We start from the raw sequence: 27,526 nt of genomic DNA on the forward strand, positions 1-27,526 counted from the left end.
TTATTACATGCACCTGCAGAGCAGATCATAGCATCGACAGTTATAAAGACACTACAGACTCTTCAACAGCCTCAAACAGTCAACAACCATTGTAAAGGCACACACAGCAAGTTGAAAGATACTGCACTATACAGCTGACTCAGTACATAAAAATACAACAATTACAGCTGCACCTACTACTGCAATTACAGCACTATATGACATCTACTGTTTTTCTCATTTCAGAGAGCAAAGTAGTGCGCTACTGGCTCCAATGTGGCAATTCAGCCATTAAACATCATAACATAAACACCTGTGTTCATGCAGAAGGATTCATGCAACTCAGCCTGAGTGAAAAAATTAATAAATACCTGAGTAAAGCAACAACTGTGATGGGAAAATGAGGAAAATAAATACTGAAAGATGTCTACATAGGCCAAACACAGATTCAAGAAAAAAGAAAAGATCGGGTACCTACTATATATTTAAGAAAAAGTAACAATCATTACCCACACTGATTAAACTGCAGTGAACAGATCTACATTTTCTGCTGACTTTAAACCTTGGTTAGGCACTTGCGGTAAATGAGCTGTGAGAATGACTGAACAAGCAGGGCTCCCTCTTCTTTGATTCCCAGAGTAGGACTGTTGATCGCTGCCCATATGCCTTTAGGAATGGGTTGCACCAGCAAGATTGTGTTATTTTGAGATTGTGTTTCAAACTAATTTATTTAATTATTAAAGGTAATATTTGTAATGTTTTTATGTCGATAAAACATTCTTAAAAGTAATACATCGACAGAGCTTCTAGAAAGGTGCAGAATTAAAGTATCACTTTCCCTTAAAAACATCATTATGATTGTGAATTAATCATTTAAAAAATGTTGTCTGGTCCAACATGATTGTTTTGTTTATTTCTGTGTTATGATTCTGACAGTTGGTTTCAGCTTCTGACGACATTTGTGAGCCAATCGTATAACGCCATTGGTATCATGTGGTGTTCACGACTGGGCTTCGTCCACACCAAGCTAGCGTTAGCAACGTTAACATTTGCTAGCTTGTGTTAGCAACGTTAGCCAACTGGCAACCATTTTTATGGTAGCAGATGATTTGAACAACAGCGATGTTGTCAATAACACCTTTAAATCAGGTTTCACCATTAAAACCTGAACAATGTCTTTGTCAGTAAAGACTTAAGTAATGTGTAAATTGGTTGTTTGGAAACATCGTTAATTCCATCCAATTAACAAATTATGTTTACAGGAAGCCACTGAGTGCCGCAGGAATGAGTACTAAGACCTAGAAATTAGTTACTTACTTCCATTTCTCTTGTCTCGAAGTGAATGAGTTTTCGGTTAAATGGCTGAAATGAGGTTAACACAAGCTTAAAAGACTTTCAGGTTTTGTTCTACAACATAAAGTACGTCAATAAATACTCCATGATTGAATTAAAAGGCGTTTACGTGTCTTAAAAATGCAAAATTCGTTGGGGATACATGATAATACAAAGATTCTTCTTCTACTCTGTAAGAACTAGTTTCTAAGGTGCAACCCTATATACTTAGCTTACATCTAGACTGATATTGAGCTTGCAAACAGTTGGTGCAACCGACTCCAGGTCTGTTACTCCCTCTGAATGTAATGCATGATCAAAAACTCTCAGACAGGTATACTCAGATAAGTGAAAAAATATAAACTGTATGTATCATTAAATAATTAACAGTAAATAACATGCTAGTGGGATACACATTTATAGATTCCCACCAAAGCCACGTATTTTTTAACCAAATGTCAGCAGATATTTTCTATTTTCTTTAGCGTTTTGCATATTTTTCTGTCTTCTGCTATAATCAAAAAGCAAAAAATGGCAAACACTATAATGGTAACGGGCATTAGAAAAGACAGGCAGAACTGCTTCCACGTATGCAGATGTCTTGTAACATTTTTCCACGATACAATCAATTCAGGAAATGCTGTAGAGATGTAAAAACAGTCTGTGACAAAGGAACAGTATTCTCTTAATGTTTTGCAGCATTCTCCCCATAACATCAATATGATGGCAATAAGAGCTTTTCTCAGATGTTGATGACATTGATCCAGCATGCTACTAATTTAACACTGACTTTCTTCCCCATGAAACTCAAATCTGTGGCATAACTCAGATTAGGTCCCGCGTTAATCCAGCTACAGTATATGGCACCAGCGAGGTAAGAGCTTGCACAAAGTGCCTCTGAGGAGCCTGATATGTTTGGAGGGAACAGCACACGGACAGAAGAAGAAGAAGATACACATTGTTCACAACTGCAACAGCAATATCAGACTCCAGAGGACATACTGCTGAAGAGAGAATAGCACAGCCTCGGTTAGCATAGTATCATAATGGAATTGAGTTCTTTCAGCCTCAGACGCTGTTCGGGTTGTAACAGAGCATGTTCAGTTGCAGGTTTTCATCCCAGTGTCTGAGGATGATGAAGAGCTGGTTGGCAGCAGACTTGATGGAGGCTAAGTCTCGGCCCTCTGGGATGTCCTGCGCACTCAACCACATGCTGGCTTTGGCGGCTACCATTTCCCATTCGATGAAGTAACTGGCGGAGCTGTGTTCCAGCCAGGCGAGGGCTACAGCTGTGGCCCACACCATGCTCTCCGGATCCAGCATCCTCTTCAGGGGGCTGGGCGATGCTGTTTCCAAGCCCCCTGAACCAGAACCCCGTCCACTGTCCACCTGGGAGTGTGGGGAGAGCTGCGGGTCAGCAGGGGTGGACGGACTGACTAATGGGGAACGACCAGCATCCACCATCCCGGCGCTCAGATAAGAAGTGCCTGCAGTGTGCTCTGCAGGTTGATGATGTGTTTCGGGCTCGCATTGGGATCTGTGTCCGTCATCGGCGCTCTCAGCCCGGCGGCTGCTGGAGTGAGACAGGTGGCCCAGGCTGCTGCGATGGCTGTTGAAGGGGGAGGTCCACTTTAGCTTGTCCATGGGCACGTTAATGGCTTCACACAGAGCTGTGTCCAGGGGAAATGCACCGCTAGCCAACTGCAACAACACCTGTGCACAAGTTAAAAGGTTGACTTACAGTACTGTTTTTTTTTTTGCATATTTTGGTACTTTGGTACTTGTAGAGGAGGAGGGGTATGGGTCAAAAGGTTGCACACACAGTTCAGGTTCTTACAGTAAAATAATTGAGAATGATGAATCCTGAGCTCCATCAGAGCCGTTTAAAAAAATGTATTTCTGAAGATAAAAGTTTAATTCTGTTTCCTCTGGAGAGTTTTTACAGCTTTTAGTTTTGCTGTCTAACTGTGTCACGATATTTGCTGCAGTGACAGTACTGCGCACATTAAATAAAAAATCATTAAAGTAGAGTGTACGCGCTTTGTGAAGCCACCTTAGTATCTGAATAATGTGCCCTTTAAATAGCAGGAAAAACACTGCACCATTGACTTTAGATTGATAGCAATGCGCCAAAGCACACCTCATTTTACAACCAACTCGCCCAGAGATGCACAGGTGGGCGCAAGAACATTTGCTATTTACACGACATGGGCGCTGGGCGTGAAAATAAGGCATGCGTAAGATAGAGCCCTGTGTTTTCAACAATTAAAAATCACTAACAGTATAAAAATATCTAACTAAAATAAAATAATTTTGACTTTGTTTTGTTATTCAGTAGAATGATTTAGTACCAAATATTTGTTTCAGTGCCAGCGTTTCCCGTTACAGGTCAGGTTTTGTTGTCGATGCCAAACTTTGTTTTCAATGCCAAGCCCCACAGAGTTGGGTGTATTTATTCCCCTGCAATTCATGTTTTTTTAATACTTGACAAGCAATAAAACAAGAGGTGAGTGGTTCTGCACTGCACTGCATTTTGTAACAAGAGTCTTCTATGGCTCATTACTTCCTCCTCCAATCAGGTGCAGGACGTGAGGTGCTTTGCAATAACATACCTGTTTGGTAGTTGTTAAAGGAAGGTAAATCACTTTGAGGGTAGCATTTGTGATTATTTTTGACAGACATATTCTTTTCACTGAAATTGAAAAGTGATGAATAAAACATGAACCAGCTGGCAGGCACAGAATAATTAGAGTCTTCTTCAAGGTCATGGTGGTTTCAGAGAAGGCCTCACAATATTACAGTTAAGTCCAGACGGTGCTTCTGGCCTCTAAGCAGAGGTCAAATTACACAGGATATTTCTATCACAGGCAATTACTTTTGCTGGACAGAAAAAAAGGCATTACTCAGAAAAAGTTTCTTAAAACACCAATTTTTTTTTTTTACTGTTTGCAAAGTTTAGTTGGCTAAGATTTATATGAGTCCTTCCACGGTCAGTCATGGATACAGTCTATTGTGAAATATAAAGTGCACAGTGAGTATAGTAATTTCAGCCCCTGAAGGTCTCTCAATCAAAACAAAACAGAAGATATAAGTAGCGTGGGATCATGGGAGTTGTTGTCTACATTTAGATAACCACCACTGCTGATGAAAATCTATCTAGAGTTTTATTAATCTTAAGTTTAGTCATATTTAGCGACCTCCTTCCTCGATCTCTGACTCTCTCTCGGAGGTTATAGCGACCAAATGAAATGGACCGTTACCTTGAATTAAATTGCAATTCAAAGTTTTCTGAGATTGAACATTGTCTGAAAGTTTTTGTAATACAAAAGTACACAACTCAACATGACAAAGGTCTCGTCGTTTTCAGACATTTTAAAGGTGCCAAACAGCAAATGTGGAGAAAGACAGTTAATTACCTTAACAATGAATTCTCCCTTTTTAAGTAAGAGTATAAACTGTATATATCTGATTAAATTGCTGGTATCCAACAATGACTTCCTCTTTTTATCACCTCCGTATTTTTAAATGTTATCCTTTGTTTCCTTCTTTCAGAGCGATGGGATGAATTGGGGATGTATTTCCTTCCCTTTCCTTTCTTTTACTGGCTCAACAGATTTTGACAAATCTACCTTCTGTTCAAATTAGCTTCCATCACAACACATCCAGGTTGACAGAGCATTCACACGTCTGGATTTAGCTACCCACCAGAGGAATGTAGTCTTTGTTCTCGTTGTCGCTCTCTCCAATTGAATCACCGGACTTGCTGTGAGATCGACACATAAATCCTTTGGCAGCTCGAGTCAGGAGACGCGTCCTGCTGAGGGCCAACCTTAAACAGGAGAGTGGGAGAAGCACGTTTAAATCTCAGTGTATGTGAAACACACATCACTATTAGATTTAATCTCCATCACGACAGGGAAAGCAATTTCTTTTGGTTATCTGGTACATCTGTAGTTTTACATATCATTGGAATCCAGTAAATTGAGTGTAATGAGGATTAAGTCACCTTGTTTCAGACTGAACTGTTCGATGTATTATAATAACCTTTTGTATTTACATGCATGGTATTCAGAGGATGAATCCTAATGACTTTGGTGATCCCCTGACTTTTCCTCCAGCACCACAGTGAGGTTTTATGTAAAATGTCTCTAAGATGGATTGCCATGAAATTTCCTGCAGACATTCACGTCCCCCGCAGGATGACTTATATGAACTTTGGTGATCCTTTTACCTTCCTCTAGCGCCAGCCCAGTCACCTGGATAAAATGTTGGCAGTTAACATTTCTGCAAACCGCTGATTCGTTCAAATTTGTACTCAAACAAAACGTGTCATATCACATATCGTGGCCATATTACATGTTTTTGTTCTGACTTCCATAGTAAGTAGTACCACACTGTTTCAAAATTTAAAAGCGTGATACCAACAAATGTTTATATCTGTTGTATATCTAACCCTATTTGTGGTGACAAAAACAGATATTTTAAGCCTAAACATGATGTTTAGCGGACACTTTGTCCAAAACGTCCAGCACATTTGTCACAAGAAAGAAACCACAAACTTTCACCGTCGATAAAGTAAGAATGAAAAATATAAACAATTTTCAAGCCCTCGTCTGAGCATGGTAGCTGCTATTTATCAAGGATACCTTAAGCACATAAGTGCTATGATTTAAGTGCTAAGGGTAAGAACATACAAGTGCACACACTGCTGTGATTAAAGAGGCCAGTGACACACACACTCACATACACACAAACACACCTGTCTGCCACCAGCACAGCGTTAAACAATTTCTAGAGCCTTCTGAACCTGACAATCACACAATCGCACTCTCCATGCAGCAATTTGTCGGCTGTGTGGAGGTGAGAAAGGAGTCAGGGCTTGAACACCGTCTTTCTAAGCTTTCTCTTTTCTTTCCTTACGCAACTATTTCTGTCACTTTTGTCGGCCTCCGAGTGCGACACTATGAATGCCTTGCAGGAGAGACTGTCTGCAAATGCGTGCCATTATTCTCTTACATAATGGCGCCTGGCCCCTTTTCTTTTCAAGGCCAGCTTTCCAACCAGCCTTCGCCGTCTGAGTACAGCGCTGCAAGCGTGGCTATAGACTCTCTGTATTGACTTCAAGACAACATGAGCTAAAAGTCTAAATCAGCTGACAGAAATGGATAAAGATGAAAACGTCAGGTAGCTTCTCTTCCTTGTAATGCAATAGTTATAAATAATTATAGTGCTGATGTCCCTGTGTGCACTCATGCTGTGGTGCCACAGCTGTATATAGCCAGCCAGTCTCCAAACACCCACCTGGCAGAAAACAGGCTCTCCACTGATTTCTGCGACTGGTCAGAGGTCACAGACGGACTCCTTTGGGAGACTTGGAGACAGAAAGGCAGAGTTAGTCGAGGGAAGGAGACAGAGAAAGAAGCAGTGGCATTTTCTGTGACTTCTCAACATGAGTCTCACACAATAAAGGAGTGAAACACACCCACTGAGATGTGACAGTGACAGTGGAGGACTTACAGTCCAGCTCTCCTCTGCAGGTGAAACGCTTCTCATTGTGTTTTTGAAAAAGGTCCAGACAGCGTGTGTCAATACAAGCCACTAAATTGTACCTTCTTCTACAGTCACTTAGAAAAAGAGGGGACTAAAATGTCAATAATCTCATGTTTCACATTTGGAGCAATACAATAGTGTTGCCCCAGAAAATAACAAGAGACTGCCGGGCAAGTTTTTTTGTATATTGAAGGTCTTTGCGGAGGTAAATTGATGACATACAGCAAATTTACTGACCGGTTGATGTGATGCTCTTACCCTCTGTGAAGCTACATCTCTCCCAGCCGGAGGAGGAGGGGGTGCTGCACGGAGAGACACCCTCCTCTGCATCTAAGACAGTCAGAAAAAGATTGATTTTCACAAAACCTAACTGGATGTTGTCGTCTTTAAACAAGAGGCAATTACCAGGCAACACTGATGCAATTCGTCTGCATCTGTGCCCACTGTGCGCCTCTTTTTTTAACTGGCATCGCCAAGCAGATGTTGAAGCAGAGTGCTAGTCTTAGCTCCTGCTGTTGCCATGCCACCACTGAAAACCAATTTAAAGTGTCGTGCCCTTTTCCTGAAGTTGAAGTATTTTTAATGTAAAGCACCACTCAGCTGTCTGAAGGGCTCAGTACCTTACAGCTCCTGGTGCTGGAGATGCAAGGCTGCAATCTTCTCATTTCCAATGAGGTCGTATTAGAATAAATAAACATAAACTTTGGGAGATCTCATATCAAATCCGCCCCAGAAGATAGATGTTCCTTTGACTCACAACCTTCACTGAATAAAATATTTATACCTTTTCTCTGCAGCTCTTTTCTTATTTCTTTCTGCTGTATTTATTCGTTAGCCATCAAGTTTGGATCGAAAGGGGACCTGATTATATGAAATGCAGCCTACTGTTGGGCAGAAGGACTTCTTCAGCTTCCTCGGACATGCCGCCAGACTGAGAGCGACCAAGTCCGATGGAGTACCCTCTGTTCTTCCTGCTCCCTGAGCGAGAGCTGGAGTGTGAGCCCCTCTTCAGACCTTCACCTGAAAACAAAAGTAGTATCTTTTTTAATGTAGGGAGACACAATTTGAAAGTGTTTATAGATTAATACGATTTTGAATCGATCCTTGTTTTCCTGAACCAGAATCACAGTATAGTCTCAGTACGGGTACACCAGGTGAAGGAATAGTTCGATATTTTGGGAAATATGCTTATTTTCTGTCTCCACTGGTTGTCTGGCAACCTCAAAAAAATTCCTCATGAAATAAAAGCATAGCAACAGACATGAATTAAATGCAGTCACTTCCTGACTGACAGCTGGCGGTCCATTAACATTACAGAGATATGTGAAATCGACAAATGTGTTTATTTTTGTTGTCATCTTGAGCTGTGACTTAAATAAATAAACATATAAATAGTTAAACACGGTGGTCCAGCCTATCATACGTTTCTGTTGTGCTCCTTTTATATACTTTGTTGCCAGTTTGGGAGTTGTTATTATTGAGATACGTATGACAGCATCAAACATTAGATGTTTACACTTTGAGACAACATCATGAAAAAAGGGAAAGCAGTGTTTTTTTTATCCAAGTTACTGCAAACAAACGTTGTTGTTGGTTCTATGTATATTTTCTTGCATAGGTTCCTTGCAGAACTTCAGGAAGTCGTTGAAGCCAAGAAACAACCCAGCACACATAAGTAGATATAACCCCTGATGAAAATACTAACAACTAGACATTTTTAGGGCTGCAGTTAATGAAATTTTGATTGTCAGTCTATCTGTTGGTTATTTTCTCATTTACTCGATTAATCGTCTGTGAAATGTCACAAAGAGTTGTGAATAATGTCCATCACCAGTTTTAACAGCCCGAGGCAAAACATGTGAAAGTGTGCCCAGCAAATATTCAAATTCAAGAGACTAGAACCAGAGAATATTTGCAAACTTGAAAATGTTGCCAGTTGGCTTTCTGATGACTCACAAATAGATGAACTGATTTATTGTGTCGGCTCTAATCATGTTAATTAGAAAGCTGTAGCACTGCTCGCTGCTGGCTTTTTTTTTTTTTTTTTTACCTTTGTAGCTTTTTATGTTTAGATAAACGACTCTACCTGTTTGCCGGCTGTAGCTTCTGATTTAATGAGAGTACTATTAATCTTCTTATCTCGCTTTTGGCAAGAAAGCCGATAAGCATATTTCCCAAATGAGAGAATAATTTACTTGACAAGATGATTCATTTTAGCACACACAAGTCAGCTTTATAGTGCCACACTTCCTGGCTCAACTAAGCAATCTAAAAACAGAAGAAGAAGGAAAACTTGTTCCCGTTTGTGGACACTCTGTTCAAATATGTGGTGAGGACCGAACAATCTGTGCTATAAGGACTTCTCCACATTAAATCCCTCAAGACTTACTGGGGTTTATGTATTCAATACATGTCTGCAAATACTCATTAGTGTCCAGGTCGATGGGGATGAACGCTGTGTATTTGCTCAGTATATTGCAGGCCTTGCTGGTGTGAATAGCGTATAGCTGATACTTCCTCCCAGAGCCTGTGAATGATAATAAACACAAATGATTACATGACATATAATACAATTACATCATATTATATAACATTACACTGTATTACATAATATTGAATAATGTAAACCATTGATTACACATACATGAAATGCGTAAAAGGAATAATTCGACATTTTTGGAAACATGTTTATTTGCTTCCTTGTGGACTCTCATATCTGTCCTTTAAATATGAAGCTGACCTAAGCTAGATTAGCAGATCACTTTTGGGTGAACTTATCCTTTAAATGCCCCTGGAGCTCACCGTGCTCGATCTCGCACTCCTTATCCGCCATGTGCTCGAAGTCGTGTATGATGGAGCGTCCGGCCAGGTGGTGGAAGGTCTCGTTCCACAGCTCCTCGTGAACCTTCTCCTCGCGTTCCCGGCCGTTCAGGAAGGGCCGGATGTCAAAGACGACCTCCCACTTCGCCGGTTTCCCACACAGCAGTCCGGACACCACGGCCTTGCAGTCGCCTTTGTGCTGGTTGGCTGCACCCAGATCTGACATGTGGGTCTCCTGCGGGGTTTCTGCTTGACATAGCTGGTGTCCGTATCCATCTGAAAATATCACAGGAGCGAGGTTTGATTCCTGAGTTTGTTGGTCGACATGTATTCAATCTATCTAAAGCTCGTCACCTGCTGCTGCTCACTTGTTTCATCACGTTTCCTGCTTGAATGGACCTCCAGTTGTTGTTTCCTAAAGCGCTACTTCATTTCTTCCTTATTCATCTCCTGATTAATTTTCTGTTTTGTTCCTATATTTAAAGAAAACATTTCCTGTCTTCCTCAAGAGACTCTTTGCTCGATTCTGCCAAGACTAAAGTGTCGGCCTTGCTCATTTTAGATTTGGGATGTTTGCCTTTAAAATCCATTTTTTTCCACATCAGGCTGAATAAAAACCGCTGCGGTCTCGGCTCGAATTCAAGGGCTCGTAGTCGTATTACTCTATAATTGCTTCCAAAGCAGCTTTTGTTTGAATTTTTCATTTATTCATTCATTCAAACTTTAAGAGATCATTGAGGACATGTCCTCATTTTCAATGTCGACAGCACACGAGTACTGAATAAATACACACAAATCATTAACAAGAAAACAAACAGAACACAGGGATTAGTATTGAACGCTCTGATAGGCTTCTCTGTTTTATTGCGCTGAGTTCGATAAGGAAATTGATACCACTCTGTACTGTCACTTTTAAGATGAAGCCAGCAGCCAATTATCTTAGTTTAGCTTGGACACAGGGGGAGCAGATCACCTGCTTTGTCAAACCATCACCTCTAAAGATCAGAAAATAACAGGTTATAACTTCTTTGTTTAATTTGTACAAAAAATAAAGATACAAGGGGGTTATGTATTGGAGTATATCATGATATCATGTTAGCTTAGCATTAAGACTGCGGCAGACAGCATGCCTGCCTCTGTCCAACAGCTCAATAGCTAACATATTATATCTCATTACTTTCATTTGTACAGACTCCAGTAGGTCACTGGTCCGAGCCAAGAAATAGTCCCGTGCATAGCTGCCCGTAGAAAAAGCCACTTTTTTATACTTTTTCATTTTCATACTTTTATACTAACAAACATATTTAACAAGAAAAACAAACAAAAACACAGATTCAACCCAACATAAACTATGGACATCCAGACGTATTCAATAAATCATTTTTCTGTGAAACAGATTTCTCGTGTTTGTGGTCTCACCTGTATCTCCGACGCTGCCTACAGATGGGCTGTCAGTGGATGATTTGGATCCGCCGTCCCCAGCGGTGTTGCGAGCTGCTGGCGGTGCGCCGCCGCCGCTGAGCTGAGGATTGTCCTCAGGCTGGGGATGGAAATGAAGCTCTGAGTCGGCTTCCTGCTGCAGAATGGGCTCCTGCTGAGGGAGCGGCCGGTGACAGCTGGCAGGACGCCCTCTGGAAGATGTGGCGCACAGGCTTGCCAGCTGTGGCTGAAAACAAAACGTTTTTTTTTTGGTTTTAAATACCCTGATGCAATCATCTGCAAATTGTATTTCTGGGCATTGTAGTGTGTTCACCCAGGGCTTTTATCTCATAGTGCTTTTAAAGGTGCAATACGTACGAATTTTAGTTGGAAACAGTCAAAATTTAACAGAAATTATCAACAGGATTCAAAGAAATAACATCATGATGTCTATGTATTGTGTTGCAGAGATATCTACTGAGGTTAGCATGCTAACCGGCTAGCCCCTTCCCATACCAGTCCAAGGCTCCTGTCCAAGACGTGTGCACCAACACTTCCCCAGTGCTCCGGGCTCCCAGTTCGGACCACTAGCCACACGGTAACTGAGCTAACTAGCCAGCGGTAGCTTCAGTTAGTAACAGTAAGTGTTTACTCTGGCGATATGCTGCCCCCTATTTGCTTGGAGTATAATTTCAACTGGTGACCAATTCATACATATGGCACCTTTAAGTGATAAGTGACATACAGACTTTTGACTATGTGCTCAAAAGAAATATCACATAAAGTCGTTCAAAAATACGCCAGGAAAAGACATCTGTTGCGTGATGGAACTGAAACTGGGCTGCAACTAAGAATTATTTTTATTCCTGATGAATGTGGCGATTTTCTCATTTTTAAGCCTGGTGTGTTTTATAAAATGTCAGAAAATTGTACAGAAATGTCAAACTTGGGATCGAGCTTCTCATTTTATCAGACCAAAAGACCAAAAACATTAGGCCGAGCTAAGGGTGACCTTCTGTAGCTACAAAATACGTGCATGTTTACAAAATGATGAATAAATCCTGGGAGAAGAGTTTTGACTTCTGACTATAAAAATCACATCGTCGCCATCTGGGGTAATGACTGGTACTTGTGAGTCTACTACCACAAAGACGAAGCCTTTAAAATGTGGGAGAGAGCTTGATTATTATAAGTGGAAGGATTGTTTTATCCTGTTTTGAGTTTCGTCTTCTCAACCCTCTCGCAGAAGGTTAAATTAACGCCTTAGTTTATATTTCTTTCACTTATGTGGCAATAACAAACAAACAAATAAATAGGAAGTCACTATATTGTTGTTTCATCATTGGATCTCGCTTAATCATGGCATGAGCGCAGTGAAGAGAAGAAGTAATTTCTCCATAGCTTGATGAACTCATTCTAGTGTTACTAAGATGCCCCCTGAGGAATATTGAAAAGTAATTACCAGTCCTACATTTCGCCCCTTAATTACTGAGGAGAGCACATTAGTCTGTTCTTTATTATACCCCAGTCCAGACATGGGTCAGATAGCTGTTCAATTTGTCAACACTGTCTGAATACTGATTTAAAATGTGTATTATTGTTATTATTAAAGAAAAGCTCAGTTTGGAGTCACTGGTTTGAGTTTTGAGTTAAATCACAAACTGAATCAGAAACAACCGCTGAACCATTTTTCCAAACTGAACCACAGCAGGTTATTTTTTTTGAAGCGATCATTACTTCTCTTCCCAGCGTGGGATCACACCTGGTAGTCGTTCCTCCACTGCGTCTCGTGCTCGGGGCTCATCTGGCCGATCAGCTCCTGGACTTTGGCTCTCCTCAGCGGGTTCTTCGCCGCCACAGAGCTGGGATCGCTGGGAGTGTACACCTTCTTCGCCGGGTTGTAGTCTGTTATCTGGTTGGTGCTGTACGCTCGCCTTCTCGGAGACGTCTTCGAATCAAACCCTGATGTTTCGTTCAAAAAATAGAAATAGGGATCACCGCATTTATTACAGGTCATCCTGAGGGAGACATGAATATCTGCACTAAAAGGTGGTGACAATCTGTGTGATGCACTGACTGGGATCCCTGAGTATCTGTACAAAATTGTATGTCACATAAACACTTTTTATTTACTCAAGTACTGTACTTTTGAGTAATTTTGAGGTACTTTAAAGACGTTTTTTCCATTTTCTGATCTAGCGCTAATATCTACCTCCACTGCGATTACATACATCAGCTGGCCCCTTCAGCTTAACAGGTTATTTCATCTGAATGTCATCAGTAGTTCACGCACGTAGTTTCTTACCCATGGCATCTTGCTCTGCGGTGGCAGGGCTGCTGTCTGTCATGGAGTCCTGGTATGAGTCATACAGAGGTCCAGACAGTGTGTCCCTGTAGGACCCCTGGCTGTCCACACCTGTCTTCACCGGGTCCTCTTCTTGGGAGTGGTAAAACACAGAGCTGGCTGACTCAACGGAGCGCATCATGCTGTACCGCCTCCTTTTATCCTGTTGGGGTTATTAATCGGTGACACATCCAGGACAAGTGCTCGCACAAAGACCCATTCACAAGGCTTGATTAAAAAGCTTCTTCATAGTTAGCCTCGGCCCTTCATTGTATCTCCCTGGGAACACCTTTCAGATAATTAGATTCAATGAAACAAACGATTTAAACAGACTCATGGTGGATTTTAAAGTTCTCGCATGTCATTTGTCTCCTTTCAGCAGCTGTCTTGCACTTACAGATTTGGGGTTGGCGTGGTAGCGCGTGGTGTCGCAAGCCACGCTGTAGCCAATCAGACTGTCCCCTGGAAACAGGAAGGTGTTGCCCACAGGTGACAGCAGCACTTCTTTGGTCTCGGGAAACAGCCATTCGATGGAAATGTCACTGAGTACCGGAGACATGGTTTTCTTCAGGGACTTTATCATCTGTGCGAGAAAAAAAAAAAAGGCTTTAAGATATAAAACATAGCTTCTGGACGACTAGTGCATCAACTGAAAGCATCTCCGAGATATGATTTCCTAATTGGCAGACACTTGTTGCTTGGAAAGCACCAGAATAATGGCTCTCCAGTGGTCTGAAGAATAGCTGGCTGTCATTTGGAGTGATTCACAAAGCTGGAAATGAGTACCTTGGGCTGCAGCCTCTCTCCGTCGGTCAGGAACTCCGCCGTTCCTCTGGAAACTGTCGCCAGTCCCTGCACCAGCCTCCTGCAGGCGTTCTGCCCAATGCCGAACGTGAAACATCTGCACAAACACATTAAACACCGCAGCTCCATGGACGGATCGACCTTTATGTGCGCACGACAACAGGTGTCTTCACAGAGATCAATATAGATGGCTCGGCGATAGATGAACTATAAACAATCTAATTTGTGAAACACGGATTTGAAATAAAAAACGAGACAATTAGAGAATTATATGAGGCATCCTGCTGCTTCTACAGGTCTCCTGGGAGGTGGGTTGATGCTTTCTTTTACTATTTTCCTTCCTTATTTCTCACTGAGGGATGAGCTGGCTAATTTCATCTCACCAGCTACCTCCCTCCGCATTTTTAATGAGATCACAGACTTCAGATTAAAAAGGAAACGTCTTCTCCATATAGTGAAAAAACCTAAACATGGATTTTTACAGAACAGATCTGGTCTCTGACTGGCTGCGCTGATTTGTAAACACAGTGCGATAATGATGCAGGAAGTGCCGATGAGTTGGCCAAGCTCTGTGTACCTAATGCAATCATCTGGGGGCAGTCATCCATTAAAAGGGGGGGAAGACAAAAGTCAATTATTTTCCGGAGTGACTCAGGAGAGGGATCTACAGTGTGAGACGTATATGCGAGCTGCAAAATGAAGTGATTTCCCTGTGTACCGCGGATCTACGGTGCCACCGGCGCTCGCTCTCAGCTGGTGCTCGCAGCCTTCAGGGAGAATTACTGTTTCCTTCCTCTAGATGCAGCTTTTAAGCAATTTTATTCTTTTAAATCTAAAATCAAGGCTTCACATATTTCTCCGTGTCATGATCACATGGCTGACCAATGCATTCATATTCCAAGATTTCATTTCGAGGGGATTACAGCTCCATAACCAGGTGTTAAATCCCTGGATGTGATTTTTGGATGTTTGCTTAGCTTTGACACTACATGTAGCTTCTCTGCCAGTGCTGTTAATACTACAATGGTTTCTAACACGCTTACTTAAAAAAAAAAAAACAAGCAGCTACCAAACATATTGAGCGTCACTGTGAGTGGTACATCATGTGCTGCACTGTCTGCGATCACACCTAGAAACAACCGGGTAATTCTGTAATGTGTTCAGAGGCCACAGCAGCTTAGACAACAAAGGCTCCACTTAGACAACATCCCCAAAATGTCACTCAGTATTGATTTCTAACATTCAGAGTGAAGCTCAGAGTGCGGAAGTAATACTTGCCTGATGTGACGTGCATGGCTGCGGACCAGCTCGATAACTTTGCCCGTGTTGCTGACGGCCCCGTCGGTGAGCAGAAAGAGCAGGCGGGGGTGTCCGCTGAACATCGGCTGCCTCAGGATCCAGTTGAGCGGATCCAGGATGTTGGTCCCTCCCATGTCAGCTCTGATCTTTCTGATATACTCACAAGCCAGAGCCAGGGCATCCTGGGTGGTGGAAATAAGGAAGATAGAATGGTTTATGCGGTTTAATGGTTTAACATTAATTTTCACTGCTGCACGGCCGATGCTCTGCTTTATGTCCCCCTCGGAGCCAATGATTCAGACGACCTGGGGATTGTTTTAGTCTGAGAACTTCCTCAACTTAGAAATCCTGTTGTCTGCCCCCCCGTCGATATCACCGCTGATATTCAGTCACATCTTGGTGGCCTAACATCAAATGTGAATCTGCTGCCATGACGTGCTGAGACATGATTTTTGATTCAGAAGTTGTCCTCAAAAACTCGAACTTGAAAAGCTCATTCATGCTTTTGATACATCACACTGAGAGTATTGCACTGGCCTTCATGCTGGTCTTACTCAGAAAAGCCTCCAGCTTGTTCAAAGGGAGACTGTAAGCCTTTTAGCTCATTCAAAAAAAAGAAACTCCAGTTCTTGCTTCTCTTCACTGGTTGCCTGTCGGTTTTAGAAATGATCTGCAGCTTTTATTGACAACTTTTAAAGCAGTGTCTGGGTAACGACACTTCTAACTTTGAGCCTGTATGTAACCGTTGATCCTCAGCTGTGTCCCTCAGTGTCCTCTTTTAAATCTCGTCTGGAAACCTATTTTTACTTAAAACCCCTCTCATAGTGATCATTTGATTTATGTCTTATTCTCATAAATAAAAATTTCTGTGTAATTCTATCACACAAGTGAAAAGTACATCATTTAATGCAAAATATTCACGTTGAGTTGATATGAATAAATAAAAGAAATAATAAAATATAAATTAAATAAAAGTTATCTGTATATACTCAAGTTAAGCAAACTAAGTTTTTTAATTTATTCACATCGACTCAACATGACAGAAATACTTTGCGAAGAACTTATATCATATAATTAAATGGACATTTTATATGTAATTAAAATACTTAAAGTCAATGTTTCAAGGAAATTATACTGTATTATCTACCTGTTCATACATATGTACCATGTAACCCTGCTTTCTTTTACTGTTTCAACTGTATACCCTGTTTGTAAAGCACCATATAAATCAAGTTATTATCATTATTCATTCTTGAGTAACAGTCGAGTATATACTGTGTAGTTAACACAGATTCTTCCATCACATCTGCATCAAGTTAGGTCACATATCTTGCAGTGATATCTTGCAGGACTGCTTTACCTCGTCATAGTTCTGGCTGCTGGTGAACAGGGATTTGAACGTAGAGCCGAAGCCTATGATGTTAAAAAGGCAGCCGGGCACCAGGCTCTTGAGAATCACCACCATGGCGTCCTGAGGGAGAGAGAGGCAGAGAGCAGATTAAGTTCATGTCCAGAAAAAATAGAACAAAGACTGTGAAGAATAAAAAAAAGGCAAAACTCTTCTGCTCATTAGGTGCTTAGTGTCCTGTTGAACTGTTTGATGGTTTCCAGTGTAATACAGCTACGACTACTGAATGTCTGGTTGAATGGCAGCACAGTGCTCTGCACAGCTGTCACCGCTGCACAGCAGACTTTCTCAAGGAGAGGAGAGAGCGGCGTCACGCAGTGTCATTTCATCCATCACTGCCTCTTCTACAGTGAAAGAGCAGTTGAGCTGGATGAATAGCACTCAACCTTCACTCATGTGAAATGCACAAAGACCACATTGGCCAGACAAGTCTGCTCAGGTGCATCAACAAAGAAAAAAATTCAGTATGTAATGCTGTAATGTTCATATCGTATTCTGCAGGATTTCTCAAAAGATCAGTGGTAAACAGTCGTTACATCATCACCCTGGCCTTGGGCCCAGACTCATCCTGTAAAAAGCTGAGTCACAAGTCAACACCAGTCAGCATCACATCATTAAGCAGCATCAGTGCACAAGCTGCCAAATAAAATTTAAATAGAAAATACTGTCTGTGTAGGTATTGAAGAAACGTCACACGAAGTCTGATAAGGCCTCAAAGACCGCTGCTGTCTAAAACCTAGCAACTGGGAGACATTTGGTGAATAATGAATGATTTGTCTGATCAATATCCGTGTGTACATGCCCTTCACACAGTTGGCTAACCACATCTATAATCTCCAAAGACTGCAGAATCAGGACGGCCAGAATCACAGCCTCTGATGACATATCGTGTTTATAATGTGTTTGATACACCGGCGTTTAATTTGATCTCTTAAAAAAACGTGCATGTCTGATGTCGACTATAATACACTTGAACAAATTCCCTGTAATCGGCAAATATCATTTTTTAGAGGGGAAGAATTTATCTTTAAACTGGTGATGATGTGGGATATATTTCAATTTATATGTAAATCAGCGTCTGCCTGAATGTATATTCAAGAAATATAAGACCTCAGGCCAAACTGAGGACGAAATACCTTCACACGGTTGATGTTAACCCCGCTCATGCTGCCGCTGCGGTCAATGAGGAAGATAAACTCGCCGTGAACCTTCCTCAGGTCTGAGCTGATGGACTTGAGGTCGGGGCAGAAGTTCAACATGACCACAGGGTTGTGGAGGATGTCCTTATGGAGCCGCCTGTGAATGATATCTACCTGGAAAAAGGCAGAAGAAGCATCAGTAATGGAGGGATTTCTGCCCCGTGAGATAAGTGGACCTATTGTGAATTTTTGCGCAGGCTTTAATTTAACACTTGAAAGAAGGCATGAAAGAGAGACGAGCGATCAGGTCAATAAGATAGAGCTCGTCAATTATTGTAGATGTGCCGGAAATTCCTGGCTGAATGAGGTAAGCCTCTGGAGTGTTTCCATAGAAACACATTTTTATGGCTCTCTGTCTCTCTTCTCCTGTTTCGGTCTGCTGGTCACTTAACAACCTCATCATGGCGGAGATGTGAAAGGACACACACAGGACCCTCATCAGTGAATAAACAAAGCAGATTGAAAATTGTAATGTTGAGCTGGAATAAGATAAACATTAACTTACAAAACACAGTAACTGTACTGTAAATAATCTCCATGAAAACAGCATGAGACAGCCACAGCTAGCTTTAGCTAAAGCTAAAATAAGATTAGCCGCCGTTATCTGAAATTAAAAAGATTACATAATGGTAGTTTGTTATTCCACGTAAATTATTTAAGTAGCTAAATCTTGTCCTGATGTAGAACAAAAACGAGGCTAGTTAAACTCCTGCTAATGCTAACCAAGTAGCTAAAGTAGCTAAGCAGCAGTAGGCTAACTGCCACCTGAGCTTCTGATAAATAGATTTCATGTTATTTTTCTGAGCTCATGTCTACATGTACTGACTTGTACACATATTCATTATATTATTTCAGTATAAATATTGCAATATATGTCTTATTAAAGAAAGAAAGGTAAAGAGATTGGTCTAAACCTGCTCTAGCTATATATTCCGTGTCTTAGCTTTGATATAAATAAAATTGACCGCTTGCAAAACAGATAAACATATATTTAATTGCTTGTGGATTATAAATAGCTAATCATTTCACACGCAAAATAGCAAGAAAGATACAAGGACATTTAGTTTGTAGATACTTGCATTCTTTCAAGATTATCCAAGTTTGAGTGCAGTATCTGCAATTTTGGGTAAAATTTGACTGAAATTTAAAAAAGAAAATAGGTTAAATGATAATTAAGACATAACTTTAAACCCTTTTTCTTAAATCAACTGATTCTATAGACCTACAGAGGGTGAACACAGGTCATAAACTCTGAAGCCTTTGTTGCATGGCATTGTTCATGATATTGCAGTGTAGTCTCCACCACGCTCCCCCATAATAATACCAGCATGACTGTGTTGCCATCAGTTCAGGTACGTGTTGCTGATGTCGATGTCACACTCACTTTCCTCTCGTTGCTGGAGTCCTTCTTGGTGGCCTTGATGAAATCGCTCCGGCCGTGAAGATACTCATCGTACTCCTCCTGCGTCATGTCTCCGTTCTCGATGAGCACATGTGGCAGATGAGGCTCTGAAGTGACACAGTTGGTTCAGGACATAAAACATGGCTATAAATATTACAGGCAGATTATAAAGCAGATGGACAATGCCCAAAATTGACACCCAAGTGCTGTAGCAGTAGCAGCTCATGGTGGGGGAAGAGTGGAAATCTGTGGTGCTGAATTATCCCCATAATGATGAAAGAATCAAGAGGTGATTGCAAATAAAGATGCTGCACCACAGCTGGGTCTCAGGACTGCAGAATTAGCTCAGAGGGTTGAGTGAATCCTGGGGATTTGGACCGTTGTTTCTCTGCAGGTTCTGAAAAACATTGTTTCGAGCTTCCTCATAAGAAAAGCTTCAGTTTAAAAGTCTTGCAAGAAGCGGCCCGTAACTTTAGGTATAGAAATGTTTTGTATGTAATTTTAGCAAAACCTGGCTGGAAAATCTCAATTCATATGTGCATCTTTAATTAATTAATCGCTTTTTAATTGCTTAATCCATTCATCCATCCAGTGTCCCAGGTCTTGTGTAATGTGTACTGATTCATTATTGATACTATTGTACTTTAGTGTTATAAATGTGTCAAAAATATGTATAAATGCAAATAAATTCACGCACGTGCTGATCAAACTGCTGGTTTTCATCGATATATTTCTTACTTTGGCTGTGGAGACAATGACACCGACACAATTGCCTTCTATGTGATATTGAAAAATGTCTTTAAATGTCTTAACCCCTAAAACCTGTAGTAATTAAATAACACACAGCCTGTGTTTCTGCCATTAATCAACATATAATTTGTAATGCATTTCAGTTTTCCTCCATCTCTCCTCCCCAGCTGAGCATCCGTGTTGTGATTGAACCCGCAGCACCGGTCTGAGCTGGATTAAATTGCCGAGCGCAGGCAGCCGGTCTGTTTGTGAACAAAACCTTCATAAGAAGCCTATTGGATCAGCGAGGCCATGGCTCAATTCCTGCCTCTGGGAGACAACTGGCCCGCACATACTATAGGTCAAGACGGCAGCGAGAGAGGGAGAGACGAGCGCTGACACTGCACTCCCACACAATGGAGTCTGACTCCGCTGGCATGTCATGCATTAACAACAGGAGTAGGACCTTTTTTTTCCCTGATGAGGCACTTGAGCGCACACACAAAGTGAGGCAGTGAATCACCTCGAATCTGATCTGATTACAAGCTTAACACAAGAAATGCTGTAGCAGAGCTGAAATGAACAATTTAAAAAAAAAATTGCACCAGAGAGGGGAGGAGAGGGTGAGGAGAGCCGGGAGGCTGTTGACCTACCGCTGGGGTAGATGAGGATTTCGACAGGACAGTCGTAAGTGTACTTGTCGGCCAGAGTGATGACGACGCTGGTGGCAGAGCGGGCCAGAGGGTCCGCGTCGGCTCGGATGGCATGAGACGGGCTCTCCACACCTACACAGAGCAGCAACCACAGCAGATCAAATAACCAGCGGCGCCGCTTCCAGTAATAACAACAATAACAGAGCACTGAAATGACTCACATTTATAAGAGCACGAATTTCAAAAAAAGATTTAAAGATACAATGCGAGAATCTTCACGATGTGCAAAATCACAACTTTTGTTAAGTTTTAAAGGAATAGGTCGACATTTTGAAAGCTATATCTCTTTTCTGTAAGATAAATATGAAGCTACTTAGCTTAGCTTAGCTTAAACACTGCAAACAAGTGGAAACAGCTAGTCTGGCTCCGTCTAAAGGTGAGAAAATCCACCTCTGAAGCTATTTCATGGCTGGTGCCGCCTAAGACAAGACTTTAAATCTCTGCTCTCAACTCAAGAAGTAGTCCAGCAGCAGAGTGTTTCCCACATGGTGTGATGAGGCAAATTATAAACCCAAGGAGAAATCCTTTTAAAAACCTTTTTTCAGGGGACCCCAGTATTTCGCTTTTCACACGAATCAATTGTCAGGTGGTGGGAATTATCCGAGCGTGACACTTCAAAGGTCGCGACTCACTGCCAGTGTGCAGGAGGATAACCTGGAGGGAAAATGGATCGCTGTCTTGTGCGGAGAAGTTCACTTCATTTTCAATTCGGTGACCTTTCAGTGAATTCTTGAATTTTATTTGCCATTAGTAGATGAAGATTAGAGAGGCCATTTTGCACTGATATGGATACAGGTGTGCCTTGGGTCCAGCCTATAACCTTCTTAAAACCGCAGCTTGTTGTTTCGTACCCTTTGAATTTTGCACAGATTAAACAAATTAGATACAAAGTGTGATTTAGTGAGTTTAGAGGTGGTGGTACATCTGGACGGAGACAGATTCACTGTTTGTGCCTGTTTCCTGTCTTCATGCTGAGCTCAGCTAACACCTCCTGTCGTATCAGATCAATAAATATGAGAGCGTTCTCAATCTTCTCATCTAAAACAGATTCCCAGAGCAAAACACACACACATCAGTATAAATACATACTATTTCTGCACAGCTTTCAGGGAGCACTGAAATGCAGTTCATGATAACAGGATATCTGAAGTGATCGGGCCTGTTGTGCCGTTACACACACTGACAAACTCTAGTTTTATTTCTCAATAGCTCATGGGTGCAAAATCCACACTTGACAGGTGGATTTGCCCCGAAGAGAAACACGAATCCTCTGACCTGCGAGGAGATAGGGAGCCCGTATCTCCAGCTGGAAGTTAAACTCGTAGTCCATGGAGTTGATGACCTCCTCCTGTAACAGCGAAGCCAACCACAGCTGAGGGGAGTTGGGAGTTTGATCGTGAGGACTTGAGGCACCTGTATGCCTGTCCCGCCTAAAAAACAACATTAAAATGGGGCCATCTTGAATGAACACATGAAATATTAGTGTGTGACTGAAGGAACGAATAAATTCATGTATTTTCTTACGTTCTGGAGAAGTTTGGGGATAGTCCCTGCTCCTCATTGATGGTCCTCTGTACCCGAGGCGTGCACACCGGTGGAGATGAGACCCGGATGCCTCCGCTTGGAAGGGTGGAGAGCTCAGAGGAGGTACTGACCAGAACATGGACCGTCTCCATAGGAGGGATGACCCCGAGGTTAACCACCAACACTGTCTTCTCCAGGTCCTCATCCATCACTATGTGTCCTGAAACACCCAGACTAGATTAGTAATCTTCTGAGGCCTTAAACATCATTCAGACTCATTTAAGCTCTGTAAGTCTTGATGAATTTCGTCTTTGATTCCCTTCTTGATTCTTCTCTTTAATCTGGTCTAAAGTAAATGTCACTGCTGCTGCTCTGATTAGGAGCTTGGTACAAAACGCAGCTGCATCTTAAGAAAGAGCTCGGGCTCATATATTGATAGTGCTGTCTTTCAAAGGCTTGTCCTCAGAGTTAATTATACAGGAGTTATTTCTACATCTTTGTTTGAGTGAAGTACGATACTATGATGTTATTATTATACCATGTACTGTATCCACCTACTGTACTGTAAACCTAACCCATAATTATATCTCTAAATACTATCTATCTTCCATAAAACTGGGGGACTCGTGAGGCACACATCTAAGTACCAGAGGCAGACTCTTAGTCTTTTGTAGTAGTCAAGCTTAAAAATGATGCCATTCCTACATATCCCATAATGCAACCTGTCTTTCCTTAGACCCTCTCTTTCAAAGCAGGTTGTGTATAGTTTATTTGATGTTTTTCACTGAAAACATCTGCATGTTGCTGCTGCTGGAAAAGGGATTGATGGGAGCGGTGAGAGTAAATCAAATTAAAGTTGCAGGACAGAAAACCAAAACAATGAGCTAACGTTATAAGAGAGGAGATTTTCAATAGAGAACTGCAAAGATGGTTGTCGTGTGACACGTATCCCACCCCTTCTCCCTAAAAGCCAATCATCTGCTTTATCACAGCCAAACCAGGAAACATAACAGCCATTTGTGTTGTTGTACTGACTCGAGCGCGCAGTTGAGATTCACGACAGCTTCAATCAATGTGGTGCGGCTGTAGATGGACTTCTAATAGGGACTGAAGATGGAGGGTATCATGCTAATGCACAGGATTACCAAGACAGGTTATAGGTTATAAGTGGTTATATAATCAGATTTGACTGGTGATCCTACGTGCTTCTCTACATGCAGTTTTTTATGTCCCAGTGACCACTGGACATAAAGTTAGGGCTCATTTAGATAGGGCGTTGCCAAGATGGCTGCCAGGTGGCAAGACAAAGGTCATTTTGGTCCTCCAGTCTTGCTTTGGTGCCAGCTGTATTGAAGTATATAGGAGATGCATGGAGAAACACACTAAAACCCAGTCTTTAGCCTACTTTTAAGTGTGTTCTTTCATTTTTTCTGGAGGCATTTCTTCATCAGATATCATACGACGTAGATATGTTGGCAAGATTCGGTAACGTAATGACCCTTCCTTCTTTTTGAAGTTCCTTGTTGCCTAAAAAAAGTCTTTGTTGACGCTACATAGGTTATAATTCTCTGTGGGCTTCATCACTACAAGCCTTTCACATTTCATATGGTAATATCATTCATTGATTAAATAACAAAAATTGATTAGAGCAGCTTTAACCTTACCGCTGCCACTCTGGAGGGCCCCATTAGACGTGTTGCAGTAATCCAGATAACAGTCTTCAATTTTTGCCTTGTCTTTGACTTGCAGCGTTATAATCTGACTGGATATCATGGACTCAAACCCCACGACGATGGAATTTTCCTCCAGCGGATAAATGAAGATCCCTGGCAGGCAGTAGGAGGAGGAATAATAACAACAAACAGGAATAATAACAAACCTGAGGCAGTAGACAAGCATATTCAGTCGATAACAGTGTTTCAGAGCATAAGGTGGCTTTTAAATTAGTTGAGCTAGTGTTCACATCGACCGAGCCCCGGCTGAAGTAAACAAATTAATCTCCTGTAGTGTACATACTCACCCTCAATTGCATGATCCTCGATATTTTCATAGGTCATAGAGGCTGTCATGGCCAGAGTGTAACCCCGGACACAGGAAGTGATGTCAGAGACACTGAGGGGCAGAGCGCCCCGGTTCTCCTTGTTAATGAGTCCAGGCATGGTGCTGCTTTTAGGATTCTGGTTAGTTTGGATAAAAAGAGACTCATCATGTAAATGTACTTGTCAGAAACAAATGCTATCACCAGTAGTGTTCAATAATAAATACATATGAACAGGACAATCATACGAATTGTGTAAAATATTATTTTAATTGTGTAAAATACATTTTTAGACCAAATTTAGCCTGTTATGGCTAGCTCCTTTTAGCTAAATATGCCAAAGTTATTCAGCAAAACTTAAGCGGTTATTCTGAATCAACCAACTCGCTAAAACTGTAAATAAACACAGTGCATGGACGTAGAAACAAGCTAGCATCACTATTTTTTTCATGTAACATAACAAAGTTAGGCTGGCTTTTGAGCTTTGATCAGCCTATTACTCAGCATCTCAGTGTTAGCATTGTTAGCTACCTCCTGTTGCAACCACAGAAGCCAGAGTTGTGTGTCTTTCTCTTCTGAAGAAAGAAAACCAAACACTGCGGAGGTAGCTTGAATTTAGCTAACGTTAGCCACTGCTGTTGACACTGGTAAAATAAACCAAGCACACACGACCTCGCCTAGCTAATTAGTTAGCCAGCTAGGTAGACCTACAATTATCTTGTTAAACTAACGTTAAATGGATTAAAAGGTGATATTAGGCTCGAGGCTACTTCAGATTGTTAACTACAATCAATTTAGCATGATTGTTGCTTTAGCTAGCAGGTGCTAAACGGCTAAATCAGATAGCAGTTGTTGAGTTTGCTTGCTTCAGCGAGATTTAGCCATGTAGCTGTAATGAAAAGTAATATTATGGAATGAAAAGTATCACTAAATTGAATTGTTAATTGGAAAAAATGCCATTATCAAATTAAAACAGACATTTGTAAAAGGGCATTTTGAAATACATGTTTAAAACGGTGTGAAATAGGCTTTGAATGTAATCCCAGTTAAACCAGAGCATTTAATAATGTTAAGTTAAAATTATTTCTTTCGTTTATGCATTTTCTACTGTTCATTCACTCAATAGCAGCTAATAGCCTTTCTTTTTTTCTGCTTTTATACCGCTTTTGTTCCCTAGCAATGATATAAAACACCCAGCGTGGCCCCATTCAATTCTCTGAAACTAAATGAAGCAGTTATCTAGATGTCAGCTCGGTGCATAAGGTTTATTGCAACCTCAATAATCTACAACAAAATGATGTACAAACCAAGGAGCATCGTGTGTGACACGGGCACTTTAAGCATTCGAGATAAATGTCAAAGCTAGAAAAACACATTCAGCTGTAAACCAACAATGTTTCAGTGTCATGTGAGGTGAAAAACAGAAACTTGAGATAGATTAAGATAAATGCTCAGGGAGGAATGCAGCATCGTTAATTGTGTAAGTTATAAAATAAGATTATCTGGTAGCTTCGGGGCTGTGTTTCATTCTTAATGTCGTCTCCTCCGCCAGCAATCTTGGTTATGCGCTGTCAAGGGTCTGTGTCTGCTGCACGACCAGAGCCACAGCACAGGCTTGATAGGAAGCGTTATGACGAAAGCAATTTCCATAGAGACAGCTCTGCTTGCTGGCTGGCTTGCTGGCTTGCTGGCTGGCTTGCTTGCCTGCTGATTGACCAGTAGCATCACTCAAGTGTGCCTTTTATTTTGGATACCGTGACTGATTGCAATTAATGCACCAGGCAATCTGTTTCATTCAGACGAACCACAAAATCATTCTGCCACTTAGAAGAATTCAAAATGTGGTTCAACTGGTCTGACACAACTTCCCAACACCGCTGGCTACATAAGAAGTCCTTCAGAATCAATAACAAATTCAATCAGTCTTTCTAATAGTCACCGTCGGCACATATGGTTATCTACAGCGAGGAAAAGGTCATACAGATGTAATTACAGACCATTTAGTTGTCTGTCTCAACAGTGCCATCATGTGTCCAGCCGGCTTGAGAAAGCAAATGGGAATAAAGCCTCTTATCTCTCTAGAAAGATGGATCTCCTCGTAACAGGTGGATAAAAGAAAGACTTCATAAAAGAAAAACTGCCAATGCTCGCACCAAAAGTGATGAGAAACAGACCCTGAACACAAATGTATGCAAAACTACAAAGATCTACCTGATACAAAAGGTGAAAGGGATCGAAACTGCTTGAAAAAACTACGTTTCAGTTAGTTGCATTCAGTTGTTTTCCAACACATCCCTTTCTTTACAGCCTTTTGGCTTATAGTAATTAGTGTTAAAAGTGGCAGTCCCATGATGCTTCTCTTCCGATTTGGCTCAGTCACATGAATCACCCCGCTTCCCCTCCAGGGTTTTTTAAAAAAAAGACCACCAAAACCATCAACACTCAACGTTTCCTGCCGGCGCTGCCACACTCCTCTGCACTCATTAGTGTCAAAACAGTGAGCAGATGCTCTGCTAACCACCTGTTGGGACACGGTGTCTGGATTTTCTGTTTACAGTAAATCAAGGATGCATCGCTGCTCGACCTTTTCATCCTTTCAACAAAAAAAAACAACAACAAATGACAGGGATGTTTAATTTATGCATCATCTAAAAGGACACGCTGCCGCATTAAAAAAAGCATCTGATGTGATCAGCTCGATTATCTTACCTCTCATTTGTGTCAGCGAGGATCTCTCTCTGTCAAAAGTCCACTTATCATGAAAGATATCCTCCTCCTCCTCTCCGACCTCTCTCAGTTCCCCCCTTTTATTGTTCTCTCTCTGTGGCGTAGAGGGAAATACGAGTGCTGCCACAGGTGGCAGAAGCTACAGATGCAGCGGCCACATCGTTAGTTTTAGACGTACAATGCAAAGAAAGAGGAAAGGTAGGCAGGTTGGAGCTGCAGCAGCAGCAGCAGCTCAATCA

At 41.5% G+C, this 27,526-nt stretch overlaps 1 protein-coding gene across 3 annotated transcripts; it reads right to left on the reverse strand.

The window, feature by feature from the left end:
* On the reverse strand, window positions 1-27,478 carry vwa5b1 (von Willebrand factor A domain containing 5B1). Of its 3 annotated transcripts, none has more exons than XM_084368008.1 (22): window positions 27,270-27,478; window positions 24,543-24,699; window positions 24,187-24,348; window positions 22,523-22,742; window positions 22,274-22,428; window positions 20,939-21,070; window positions 19,539-19,663; window positions 18,092-18,268; window positions 16,908-17,018; window positions 15,527-15,729; window positions 14,231-14,345; window positions 13,842-14,027; window positions 13,406-13,607; window positions 12,863-13,062; window positions 11,101-11,347; window positions 9,664-9,957; window positions 9,251-9,388; window positions 7,747-7,881; window positions 7,120-7,191; window positions 6,613-6,682; window positions 5,017-5,140; window positions 1-3,024 (listed from the first exon to the last, which is right to left on the reverse strand). In XM_084368008.1, exons 2-22 carry the CDS (start codon window positions 24,679-24,681, stop codon window positions 2,380-2,382), a joined length of 3,852 nt encoding a protein of 1,283 aa, XP_084224134.1. In that variant the 5' UTR covers window positions 24,682-24,699; window positions 27,270-27,478; the 3' UTR covers window positions 1-2,379. The 3 variants fall into 3 exon arrangements, with proteins under 3 accessions (XP_084224134.1, XP_084224133.1, XP_084224135.1); XM_084368007.1 differs by having other exon boundaries at window positions 7,099-7,191; XM_084368009.1 differs by lacking the exons at window positions 1-3,024; window positions 5,017-5,140 and adding an exon at window positions 5,487-5,567 and having other exon boundaries at window positions 7,099-7,191.
* Between the last annotated feature and the right edge of the window lie 48 nt (window positions 27,479-27,526).

This window comes from Pagrus pagrus (assembly GCF_965226575.1).
Source record: "Pagrus pagrus genome assembly, chromosome: 11".
NCBI classification, from domain to species: Eukaryota; Metazoa; Chordata; class Actinopteri; order Spariformes; family Sparidae; genus Pagrus; species Pagrus pagrus.